The 11334-nt window shown below is 46.6% G+C and overlaps 1 protein-coding gene across 5 annotated transcripts in view; it reads left to right on the plus strand.

The window, feature by feature from the left end:
* The window catches only part of Dusp26 (dual specificity phosphatase 26), a 10807-nt gene extending 6652 nt beyond the window's left edge, over nucleotides 1-4155 (plus strand). For all 5 annotated transcript variants that reach the window (XM_008844915.2, XM_008844914.2, XM_008844917.2 and 2 more), the window contains one exon: nucleotides 3320-4155. In XM_008844915.2, the coding sequence (XP_008843137.1) occupies nucleotides 3320-3519 (200 nt within the window). In that variant the 3' untranslated portion in view covers nucleotides 3520-4155. The remainder of the gene's footprint in view (nucleotides 1-3319) is intronic.
* Nucleotides 4156-11334: the final 7179 nt, after the last annotated feature.

The following is an 11334-nucleotide window of genomic DNA, read 5'->3' on the forward strand; positions in this document are numbered from 1 at the left end:
TCTGCAAGTTTCAGGTTTAGTGAAAGAAAGGTGGAAAACAACTGGAGACATTAAACATCAACCTCCAGCCTCCACATGCACACTCACACCTGTAAGCGTGCGTGCACACGAGCGCACACACACACACACACACACCACACCACACCACACCACACCACACCACACCACACAAGAAAGATGGGGATACCTAAGAGAAGCCACGTTCAGCATAAGAGGGTTTCCTGCTGATGCTCAAAGCTCCCGTTTACATCAGGAATGGGACTCTGCTGGGGTTCACAACACTGAGCTGCACACCCTCTCCATTCCATTCGGTCCAGGCCTCTCCCCTATCTCAGGGATCAGCACTTTTTATTTTGCAGTGCTGGGACCTGAACCAGGGCCTTGCTCATGGCTAAGAATGTGCTCTGCTACTGAGTACATCCCCAGCCCAGGGTCTGCATCTTTTTTTTTTAAGGAAGAAAGGGTTTATTTTGGCACAAAGTTTGAGAAGATAAAGTCCATCACAGGAAGGCACAGTGGCAGAAGCATGAGGAGGCTGGTCACATTGCATTAGGAAGCAGAGAGAGATGAATGCTGGTGCCCAGCTCCTCTTTCTCATTTCCTTTTTTTTTTTTTTTTTTTTTTTTTTTTTGTTTTTTTTTAACAGGGGTTTATATAATACCCAGTTTTGTTCTGTTTGGATTTTATTTTGTTTTTGTTTTTTGAGACAGGATCTTCCTGCAGCTCCAGCTGTCCTGGAACTCACTATATATATAGACCAGGCTGGCTTTGAACTCACTCATAGAAATCTGCCTGCCCCTGCCTCCCAAGTGCTGGGATTAAAGGCCTGTGCCACCATGCCCAGCTCTTTTTCTTTTTTTTTTTAATGGGGCTTTTTTGCTACTCTAACGTCCCCCCTTCTAAAGAGGTAACCCTAAAATCTTTAGGGATTAGATAAGAGCTCCCAAATACTTTTGAAACATCTTTGGCCCTTGGAACAGAGTATGTTGCTGAGAGGCCCAAGGACATTTTGACTTTTAGCCAAGAAACTGGCTACTTTACTTTGGGGTCTTTTTACCCTAACTGCCTAGCCAGTTCCTACTTCCTATTCTTATCATACCAATCTTCCAATAGGGAATCAGGACACAGAGGGTCTGCATCTTTTACATTTATATTTATTAGTGTGTGTGTGTGTGTGTGTGTGTGTGTGTGTGTGTATGTGTGTGTATGTCTGATGTGTGATGTACTTTGTGCACATATGTGTTGTGGCTTGCCTGTGGAGGTTAGAGGACAACTGTGTGGAGTCCTTTCTCTCCTTCTACCTTGACATGGGCTCCAGGGATTGAACTCAGGTCATCAGGCTTACATGGCAAGTCTCTTTACCTACTGTGCTGGATAGCTTTAGTGTCAGCTTGACACACCTGAGTTGAGGGAGCCTCAATTGGAGAATTTCCCTCATTGGACTGGCCTGTGGCCATGTCCATGGGGCACCTTCTTGATTGTTGAGTGATGTGGGAGGGCCCAGACCACTGTGGGTAGTGCTACCCCTGGGCAGGCGGGCCTGTGTTGCATAAGAAAGCAGGCCGAGCAGGGGCCAGGGAAGAAAGCCAGTAAGCAGCATTCCTCCATGGCCTGTGCTCCAGCTCCTACCTCCAGGTTCCTGCCCTGAGTTCCTACCTTGGGCTTCTGGATGAACTGTGACCCAGGAGATGTAAGATAAAATAAACCCTTTCCTCCCCAAGTTGGTATTGGTCAGAGTGTTTTGTCACAGCAATGGAGAGATAAACTAGGACACCTACTGAGCAATCTCACCAGCCCACGATTCATGGTCTTTCTGTTTTTTTAAACATACATGTCATTTTATTTTTTTTGTATATATTTTTATTGAATTTTTGTGTGTTTCATATAGTACATCTTAATCATACTTAGGCCCCCTTCCCTTTTTGCGCCCCCACAACACCGCACCCACTGGATTTCATGCATTCTATCATATATGTTAAGGCATATTGAGTCAAGTTTGTGTACCCAGATGTCCCTTGGCGTGAGTTCATCCACTGAAGCCTATTCATTCTATCTAGTTTCATTCCCTTAAGACCAACTTGGGGGCTAAAAAGATGGCTCAGCAGTTAAGAACACAGGTTGTTCTTGCAGAAGAACTGGGTTCGAATCCCAGGACCCACATGGCAGCTAACAACTGTCCATAACTCCAGTTCTAGAGGATCCAACAGCGTCTTCTGTCCTTTGTGGACATTGCACGACACGGGTGCACTTACCTACATGCAGACAATACACGCATACACATAAAATAAAAATAATAAATATTTTTTTTAAAAAAAAGAGGAGCTGGGCGTGGTGGCACATACCTGTAGTCCCCCAGCACTTGGGAGGCAAAGACAGGCAGATATCTATGAGTTCAAGGCCAGCCTGGTCTGCATAGTGAGTTCCGAAACCACATAGTGAGACCCTGTCTCAAAAAACCAACAAAAATAAATAAAATAAATGCAATTCGTTTATTTTATGAGTGTTTTGCCTGCATGTATGTGCACTACATGAGGAGGAGGAGGAGGAGGAGGAGGAGAAGGAGGAGGAGATGATCAACTCTCCCACACCCAGCACTGATCAGCTACCAGTAGTTTCTCAGCTAACATTGGGGCCTATTGCCCACTTCTCCAGTTCTTTGCTGGGTTTTTGTCTGAGTTTGCATGGGTCTTGTCCATGCTGACACCATTGTTGTAAGTTCGTACAAGCAAGTTCCCATAGGCCTGAAACCCTCTGTTTCCTATGGTCAAACACCAACCCTGGCTCTAACAATCTTTCTGCCCCCTCTTCCACAATGGTCCCTGACCATGGGTGGGTGAGGTTTCATATAGGAGTCCTAGCCAAGGACACACACTCTGCAGTCTCTTATTCTCTACACTTTGGCCATTTGTGGCCTTCTGTGTTCATGGCCCTCTGTGGCATGAGGAAGCTTCTTTGGTGAGAGTTGAAGGATGCATTAGTGTTCTCTCTACCCCTGTTCCACTATGTTTCATGAGCCTTAGGTTGCATTGGAGATGTGTGGCATCTACCTGGGCATCTGGGCATCTACCTGTAACCACATCTAGCCTTGAACTTGCTAGACCAGGCTGGCCTCAATCTATAGACATCTGCCTGCCTCTGCCTCCCAGGTGATGGAATTAAAGGTATGCGCCACTGCGTCCAGCGATAGAATCCTCAACGCTACCACCACCCATCCTCACCCGTTCTTATCTCCTTGTGCCTCCATTTACCTTCTTCTCTCAGTCTCTCCTGCAGACCCCAGAAGAGCCTGTCAACTGTCTCTTTGTCTGTTTCCTCACAGGGAAGATCCTGGTGCACTGTGCTGTGGGAGTGAGCAGATCTGCCACCCTGGTGCTGGCCTACCTCATGCTGTACCATCACTTCACCCTTGTGGAGGCCATCAAGAAAGTCAAAGATCACCGAGGCATCATCCCCAACCGGGGCTTCTTGAGGCAGCTCCTGGCCCTGGACCGTAGGCTGCGGCAGGGTCTAGAGGCATGAGGGGAGGGGATGTCAGGCCAGGCCCATGGGTGGGTTCCTGGCTCCCACCTGGACAGAGAAGACCCAGGTGGCAGGTAGTGGAAAGACCAGACAACCCATCCTCCTGTGACGGCAGGAGAGTGAAGGGCCCCAAGGCCACTGTGGCTCCTTGTGGGAGGGGATGAGGAGCCAGGCTGGGCAGTGTGGTAGGCATTGGGGTCTTGTGGTATGCATTGATCAGGGAAGGAAGCAGCTGGACTGAAGGTGCAAGATGGCACTCAGTTCCAGCAAGGTGTGCCCAGTGACTCAAAACCCTTCCCCTCTTTGTGCTCTAGTGTTCCCCTCTCACTTCCCAAAATAAAAGGGCCATTGCTGTCCTGTACCTGAGCAGGGAGTCTGGGATGCAGCAGGCATCGATGTGGATGGAGGTGTAGAGGTTGCAGAAAATAGTGCAGAGACAGATGAGGATGGGAGGAAGCCACAAAACCAGAGGGAGAAACCCACAAACTTGTTACTCTACAAACAGGAAGAGGAGGCCTGTGAGCACGGGGCCCAGGGGAGCAGGTGCATGATTGGGCGTTGTTAAATGGTCACTTGCTCACTGGAACCAGGTGTCTAGAGTGAAAATAAACAGGTGGTAAAGAAGGCATCTTGACATCACTGACAGTTGGACTCCTTGTCTCTGGGAACCCAAGCGTAGTTAGCTGATCCCCTCACTAAACAGCTGACTCCAGCACCCCACCAATTCTTCCATAGCCCTGGGAAACCTGGAACTGTCATTTGCAGGTCAGCCACAAAGGGGCAGCAAAGGACCAAAAACTTCAGGTCCGCAACCATTTGGCAGTGCTGCCCAGAAGAACCATCTCCCAAGCTTACAGCGGGTTTCTCTGCTCCTGTGTCCCCATTTTAATGAGACAACAGAATATTTATCTTAAATCAATGTCAGCCCTGAGTCTCCTACATTCAGATGTTTGTGTTTTACCTGGTGCCAACATATATTGTGGGGGAAGAGCAAGGTGATGCCATCGCTTTCTCTTCTGATCCTTTCGGTTTCCCTCAGAGGAATGTAACTCTATCTCCCTAGTGAGCTTAGCAAAGAATTAGATTGGACAAATAGAACAGCATGTTATCCCAACGACTGACTGCCACAGCATCCCTTACAAAAGGTGTGTTCCCTTTTGTTCCAACAGAGTATCTGTCTGTCCGATAGGAGAGGAGGTGGAGTGGAAGTGGGAAGTACAGGGGCAAAACAAGGGGTCAGTGAGATAGCTTAGTGGGTAAAGACACTGCCTGCCAAGCCTGGTGATCTGAGTTTAATTCCGGAAACCAGCGTGGTTGAAGGTCTGACCTTAAAGTCATTTATATCCAAAAGTGTTTATCCCACTCCAGAGTACAGAATTCTAAAGTTGGAAGGTGCCTTCATAGATTGTCCATTTTTACTCTGTAAGAGACATAAATCCATCAGCTTTCCAGCGTCATTGATGACAGTCATTTGTTTGAACGTCTCTGGTGTCTGGGACCCACCACATAATCTCCACTGCACTTCACCAGCTCTAAGTCCTGGACAGTTTATGTTATAGTGGAAGTAAGATGAGACTGAGAGATCCGGCAACAGTGGGTCCCTGGCCTGGCCACATCACACACTAGTTAGGGGTCTAGGCAAGTCACGCTCCTGCTTCCCGTTTATTCACAGTCAGTAGTACTCTGGCCACTTGCACAGGGTTACTGTGGTCATTTAATTAAATAAGAGTTACAGCATGTGCGAGGCCCTGTGCACGCCTGCATCCTTTGTTCTGACTCCGTCTCTTGGGACAGCACTTCTCACAGTGAATGTGTTTCATATGGTTCTCTGCTGTCTGAGCACTTTCAGCCTAAGAGCTGTCAGTTCCCAATCGTCTGTGTGTCACGTTTTCACTTCCCCCACCGGCCTTGCCAATACTGGCATCTCTTCTTACTTGTAGGAATCAGAATTCTACATCTCAAAATTTATAGATCCTGGTGTTTCAGGAGGACCTGTAAGCTAGGAGGCCAAGCAAGCTGGGGTCTCGAAATCTGATCACTATTGAGGACAAATTTATCTAAGGGACAGAGAGAAGCCTTTATGAGCCATGTTCATTCTAATTAAAAGATGGGTTGATTCCCTGTTAAAGCCATGAGCCAAACCCAGGTGTGGTTCAGGGCCAGTCTGGTTACATAGAGACATTGTCACAATCAATCAGTAAAGAAATTCATGGATCAAAAGATGTAAATATAATTTAAAATAACTGAGTGGATGGGGGTACAGCTCAGCACTTGTCTAAACTTTTTGCAAGAGGCCCTGGATTCAGTCCCCAGTACCACAAATAATAGTAACTGAAAAATAACTCAAGCTCTTAGATTGATTGTAAACAATGATCAAACCAGTACAGCATACAATAGACTTGTCTAGAATGTGTGTTACTAGCACAGTGCCTCAGCAACCACAACCATATTTGTTCAGTCCTACTGATTGTTTTTACAGTGAATAGCTTGAGAATTTGACTCTAACTTGTAAGAAAGCAGACCTGCTAAAGTATATTTAAATAAAGAAAAGGCCTGCTGTTTATCCTCCAGAACAGATTATCATTTTTAACATTTTATTTATTATTTGTATTTTATGTGTATGAGTGTTTCACCCGCACACATGTAAGTGAACCCATATCATCAGTGTCTGCAGAGGCCAGAAAAGAATGTTGGATCCCCTGAAACTGGAGTTAAGGATGGTTGCTCGCCGCCATGTGGGTGCTGGGAACTGAACCAAGGTCCTCTGCAAGATCAGCCAGTGCTCTTAACTGCTGAGCAATCTCTCCGGCCCCAGAACAGATTATATATTTTTATTAGTTAATGTCCTAGTTTCATTTAAGTTACTATGATAAAATATCCTGACAAAGTGCGGCTTGGGGAAGAAAGTGTTTATTTGATTTACAACTCCAGGTTTTAGTCCACTATCATGGGGAAGCCAAAGCAGGAATTTAAAGCAGTACATCCACAGCCAAGAGCAGAGAGAGACCGAATTCACAGGTCCTTGCTTGTCTGCTTTGAGTACTCAGCTTTCTATATCCACAGGGTTCAGGGGCCAGCCTAGGGAATAGGGCCTCCCACGATGGAGTAGATCTACAACAGTTCAGAATCAAGACAACCTCTCACAGACATGCCCACAGGCTAACCCGAGCTGAGTAATTCCTCATGAAGACTCCCTCACAAGTGTTCTAGGTTGTGTCAAGTTCACAGTTAAAATGAACCAATGCAGTTAATAGAGCCATAGTATCACTGTGCCCGGATAGCTCTGTCTGCAGGTACTCAGCCTTGTGAAGTAAGTGTGTCTGCCTAGTATCAGGGAAACAGGCGAACTCATTTGCCCAAGGTCACACGAACAAAAATTGGAAGATATAGAATTTAAATCTGAATTCTCCAGCAGTAGCATCTGTGTTTAGTCATCATACCGCCGTGCATGTCATCCAGCTGCACCGTGTGTGTGTGTGTGTGTGTGTGTGTGTGTGTGTGTGTGTGTAGTATAAGGAGGAACTGCTACAGAGCAGTTCCTCCAGTGTGTAAGAACCAGCAGCCACTCCTACTGACTTTAGAGATAGCTGTTAGGTGAGGATCTCCCTGACTTTCTACAGATTACAACTTTTCTCAAGGGACCTGTGTGGTTCAAAGGGGCCCAGAGCCTAGACAACCTATCACACAAGCAGAATCAGTTCCCTCCTCCAAGTCAGCTTTGCGTGATACTGTCACAGATGGTTTGGCTCCTGCCTACAAAAACAGGTTCAATGTCCAGCTTCCTCCATTACATTCCTGGGCAGTTGACCATTTGGACCCAAGAAAAGCATCAGAAAACTTTGTTAGCTGCAGACTGTACCTCCAGCTGACTGAGCCACAGCCGTCTGTAGCTGATTTCCAAGTCAGTCTTGTCACTTGTTTGCCAGCCTTCAGCTCTGCAGTGTTGACTCAAGCCCTTGAAGCTGGTCTAGGAGACCTTGCTGTCTCTGGGGAAAGGGAGGAATGTTTGCCTAGTCCTTCACTGCTATAACCAAGCCCAGCTGGGAGGTTCCTCCCGGGAGCACAGCTCAGAGAAAACTGCTGCTTCTGAGCCCCGTGACGCAGGTGCAGCTGGAATGAGACAGGTAGATAGCTCAGAATTACACTGGCTCTAGAGTACTTTGCATCGCTGCAGCCGCGATCCCTTTTAAAAGCAGATCCCTTAAGGAAAAGGAAGCTCGGAGCTGAGAGCACAGCTCAGTGATAGAGTGCTTGCCTTTGGTGTAGTCCTGGGCTCAATCCTCAGCAACACACACAGTTAAAATAAAAGGCTGGACCTCATAGTACAGGCTTAGGATCCCAGCTACTCAGCAGGGAGGCAGGTCGATTGCAGGTTCAAGGCCAGTGTAAGCTACAAAATGATTTTAAGGCCAGTCCAGGAAACTTAGCAAGAACCTGTCTCAAAATGAAGAAGAAGGGGGGGTGGAGAAAGGAGGAGGAGGAGGAGGAGGAGGAGGAGGAAGAGGAAGAGGAAGAGGGGGGAGGGGGAGGAGGAGCACGGGGAGGACCAGAGCACTCTGAGGAAGATTTGAGACCTGTCGCTTATCTTTGAGGGGTCTGTGCACTCAGCATTCCCTCCAGGCAGCTTCAGAAGCAGGCAGTGTTGGGATAGACAGCTGCAGAAACAGGCACAGATAATCTCTGTTCTCAGTAAACTCCAGCTCTGCAGCACACAGGTTCATCCTCAGAGGATGACCACACAGGCACACAGCACAGCAGGTGAATGGGTCCCAGAACCAAGGCAGAGGAAGGGAAGAGGATTGGAGATGGTCTCCCAGGGATGGTGATATTTGTGTGACTTCAGAAGGAGCCTGAGGTAGGATTTAGCTAGGCAAAGAGCAGAAGCAACGTTCAGGCAAGGCAATCTGCAGATAGCAGGTGAGACAGTTAACACCACAGCACAGGTAAGGAAACTGAGGATTGGAGGGGAGGAGGGTAGCATGTGGGCAGGACTGGCCCAGGTCAGCTCTGCAACTTGTAGCATAAGGCTTGTGCTCTGAGCTTCTGAGCTTAAAGCCTGGCTGGGGAGAGACAGAAGAATAAAACACAAAAGGATTGGTGCGGGACTGTCAAAGTGGACATACAGTTAGGAAAACAGAATTAAAGTTTTTAACTCTCTTTGGGGATGGGAAGAGTGGGGGATGGGATGGAAAAAACTTCAGAAAGGAAGCAGAGCTGGGCTGAATCTAACAGTTGAGGATCCTACCTGAGCAAGCTATCTCTCTCCTCCTCCAGTATGAAAGCTGATGAGAGACCGCAGCCAGGAGATACTTGAGACTAGAAGAGCACTTTGCTAATCCCACACCCAGGCACAGTCAACATACCAAAAAGAAAAGATTTTGAGACAGGTTTCAGTGTATAGACCAGGTTGTTCTCAAACTTGATGATCCTCCTGCCTCAGTAGAAGGGGGAGGGGGAGGAGGAGGAGGAGAAAGAGAAATAATATTAAGGGCTGGAGATGTAACTCACTGGTAGAACACTTGCCTAGAGTGCACAGGATTGTAAATCAATCCCCAGTTCCTCAAATTAAATTTCTTTTTTTTAAAAAAAGGAAACGAATACAGGAAGAATGAACCAAGTTATGAGGAAAATAAGCCCTGTTTATCAGATTTATCTTCTGAGAACTTGTTTTGAGGGGAATGGAAAAACAGAAGGCCAAAGGTTTCAGAAAAAGACATATTTATACCCTATTCTCTGGAACCTGTGAATATGCCATTTTACTTGGTTTATGTATTTTCTGGGGCTATAACAAAATACCAAAGTGGAGTCCTTCATAAATAAAAGATTTGTTCAGGCCACAGTTTAGGAGGCTGAAAGTCCAAAGTTAGGTGGCTTCAAAGGTTTGACTTCAGCAAAGGTCCCCTTGGCTGGATCCCATCTCTGCAAATGGCATCATAGCAGGAGCGCAAGAGAGAGGTCACGTGCTCGTGTAACAGCTCACACAGCTGGGTCTCACGAGCACTCTATTAAATCCTGTCTGAGCACAGTACCACCTGTGACCTTATTACCTTCCACTAGGCACCAGTTCTTTAAGGTCTCACCACCTCTTATCATTACTGAGAACCAAGTTTCCAATGTATGGACCTTTGTAAGCCAAACTACAGTCAAAGGAATGTTGCAGACTAAAATTGCAACCTTGAGAGGAGGATTAACCCTGAGCTCAGTCACATGAGTCCTTCAAAGTGCAGAACTTTTTCTGTACTGAGAGATTTGATGTAGGAAGGGTTGGCTCCCCATGGCTTGCTCTATAAATGAAGGAGACCATGAACTGAGGAATTCAAGTGACTTCTAGAAGACAGAAAAAGTAAGCAAGCAAAATCCTCTCTAGAATCTCCAAGAGTGAGCAGTCCCTGTTGAGTACTTGACTTTGGTCCCATGAGACCTGTCAGACTTGCAGTTCACCTAGCTGTCAAATAATTGATGTGTATTGGTTAATCCATCGAGAGGGTGGAAATTCTTATAGCAGCAACAGGAAACTAACCTGGCCCTTGGGTTCACCGTGAACATCTAGTACTGGTGAAAATGACAACACTGGTACAAGGGGACTTTTTCAACCATAAAGAGAAATGAAGTCTCTGCAGGAAAATGAATGGATAGTGGAGACCAGTGTGCTAAGCAAAATAAGCCCAACTCAGAAAGAAAGATGCTATTTTTTCTCATATGTAGCATCTAGATCTAAATGGGTTGTGTGCCTCAGAGAGAGAGAGAGAGAGAGAGAGAGAGGAGGAAGAGGAGGAGGAGGAGAGAGAGAGAGGAAGAGGAGGAGAGAGGAGAGAGGAGAGAGAGAGAGAGAGAGAGAAGAGAGAGAGAGAGAGAGAGAGAGAAAGAGAGAGAAGTTGAAAGTAGAAAAGGAATCATGAGAAAGAAGAGATCTTAGGGGAAGGGCAGGAAAGCATGATGTGCCTTGAAAGCAGATTTGGGGAGACCATCAAGAGAGGGTGGGGGCCTAAGGGAGGACAGTCAGGAAGAGATGACTAAGAACAAATATGATGATACATATGTATAAAAACAGAATGAAACCCATTGCTTTGTATGTTAACTTTAAAAATTAACAAAAACTAATGATACAGTGGGCAGGGCTGGGCTGGAGGTGCGGCTCCGTGATAGAGCACTTGATCAGTACACATGAGACCCCCCAAGTTCAACCTACAGCACTGAAAAAGTTTTGCAGATAAATAGATGGAACTGGAAATTTTTTTACTGAGGTATCCCAGGCACAGAAAGGCAAATGTCACATGTTCTGTCTCCTATGTGGACCTTTAGATTTGTGTGTTTAGCATGTAGTATCTGTAGAAGCCAAGAAATGAGAAAGGGGTCATTGGGGTGGGTAACGCTTTAAGGAAGGGAGAGTAGAACATAAGAGGTGTGAAAATAAACTTGGCGTGGTGGTGCACTTCAATCCCAGAACTCGAGAGGCTCGGTGGTTAAGAGCACTGGCTACTCTTGCAGAGGACCTGGGTTTGTTTCCCAACACATGGTGGCTAACAACTGTCCATAACTCCAGTTCCAGAGGATCCAACGCCCTCTTCTGACCTCCACAGGCACTGCATGACATGGGTGCACTTACGTACTGCAGGCAATGCACTCATACACATAAAATAAAAATAATAAGGAAAATAGAGAGGAGGAGACTAGAGGTGGAAAGGTTCAAGCAGGGACGGCATGGGGAATGGGGAGGAGGAAAAGGAGGTCTATAAAAGCCATGTGGAAACGTATTACTTTGTAACCCAATTAAAAGTATAAGTGTAGCCGGGTGTGGTGGCGCATGCCTTTAAT

This window comes from Nannospalax galili, unplaced genomic scaffold, assembly GCF_000622305.1.
Source record: "Nannospalax galili isolate Female #2095 unplaced genomic scaffold, S.galili_v1.0 scaffold680, whole genome shotgun sequence".
Classification (NCBI taxonomy): domain Eukaryota; kingdom Metazoa; phylum Chordata; class Mammalia; order Rodentia; family Spalacidae; genus Nannospalax; species Nannospalax galili.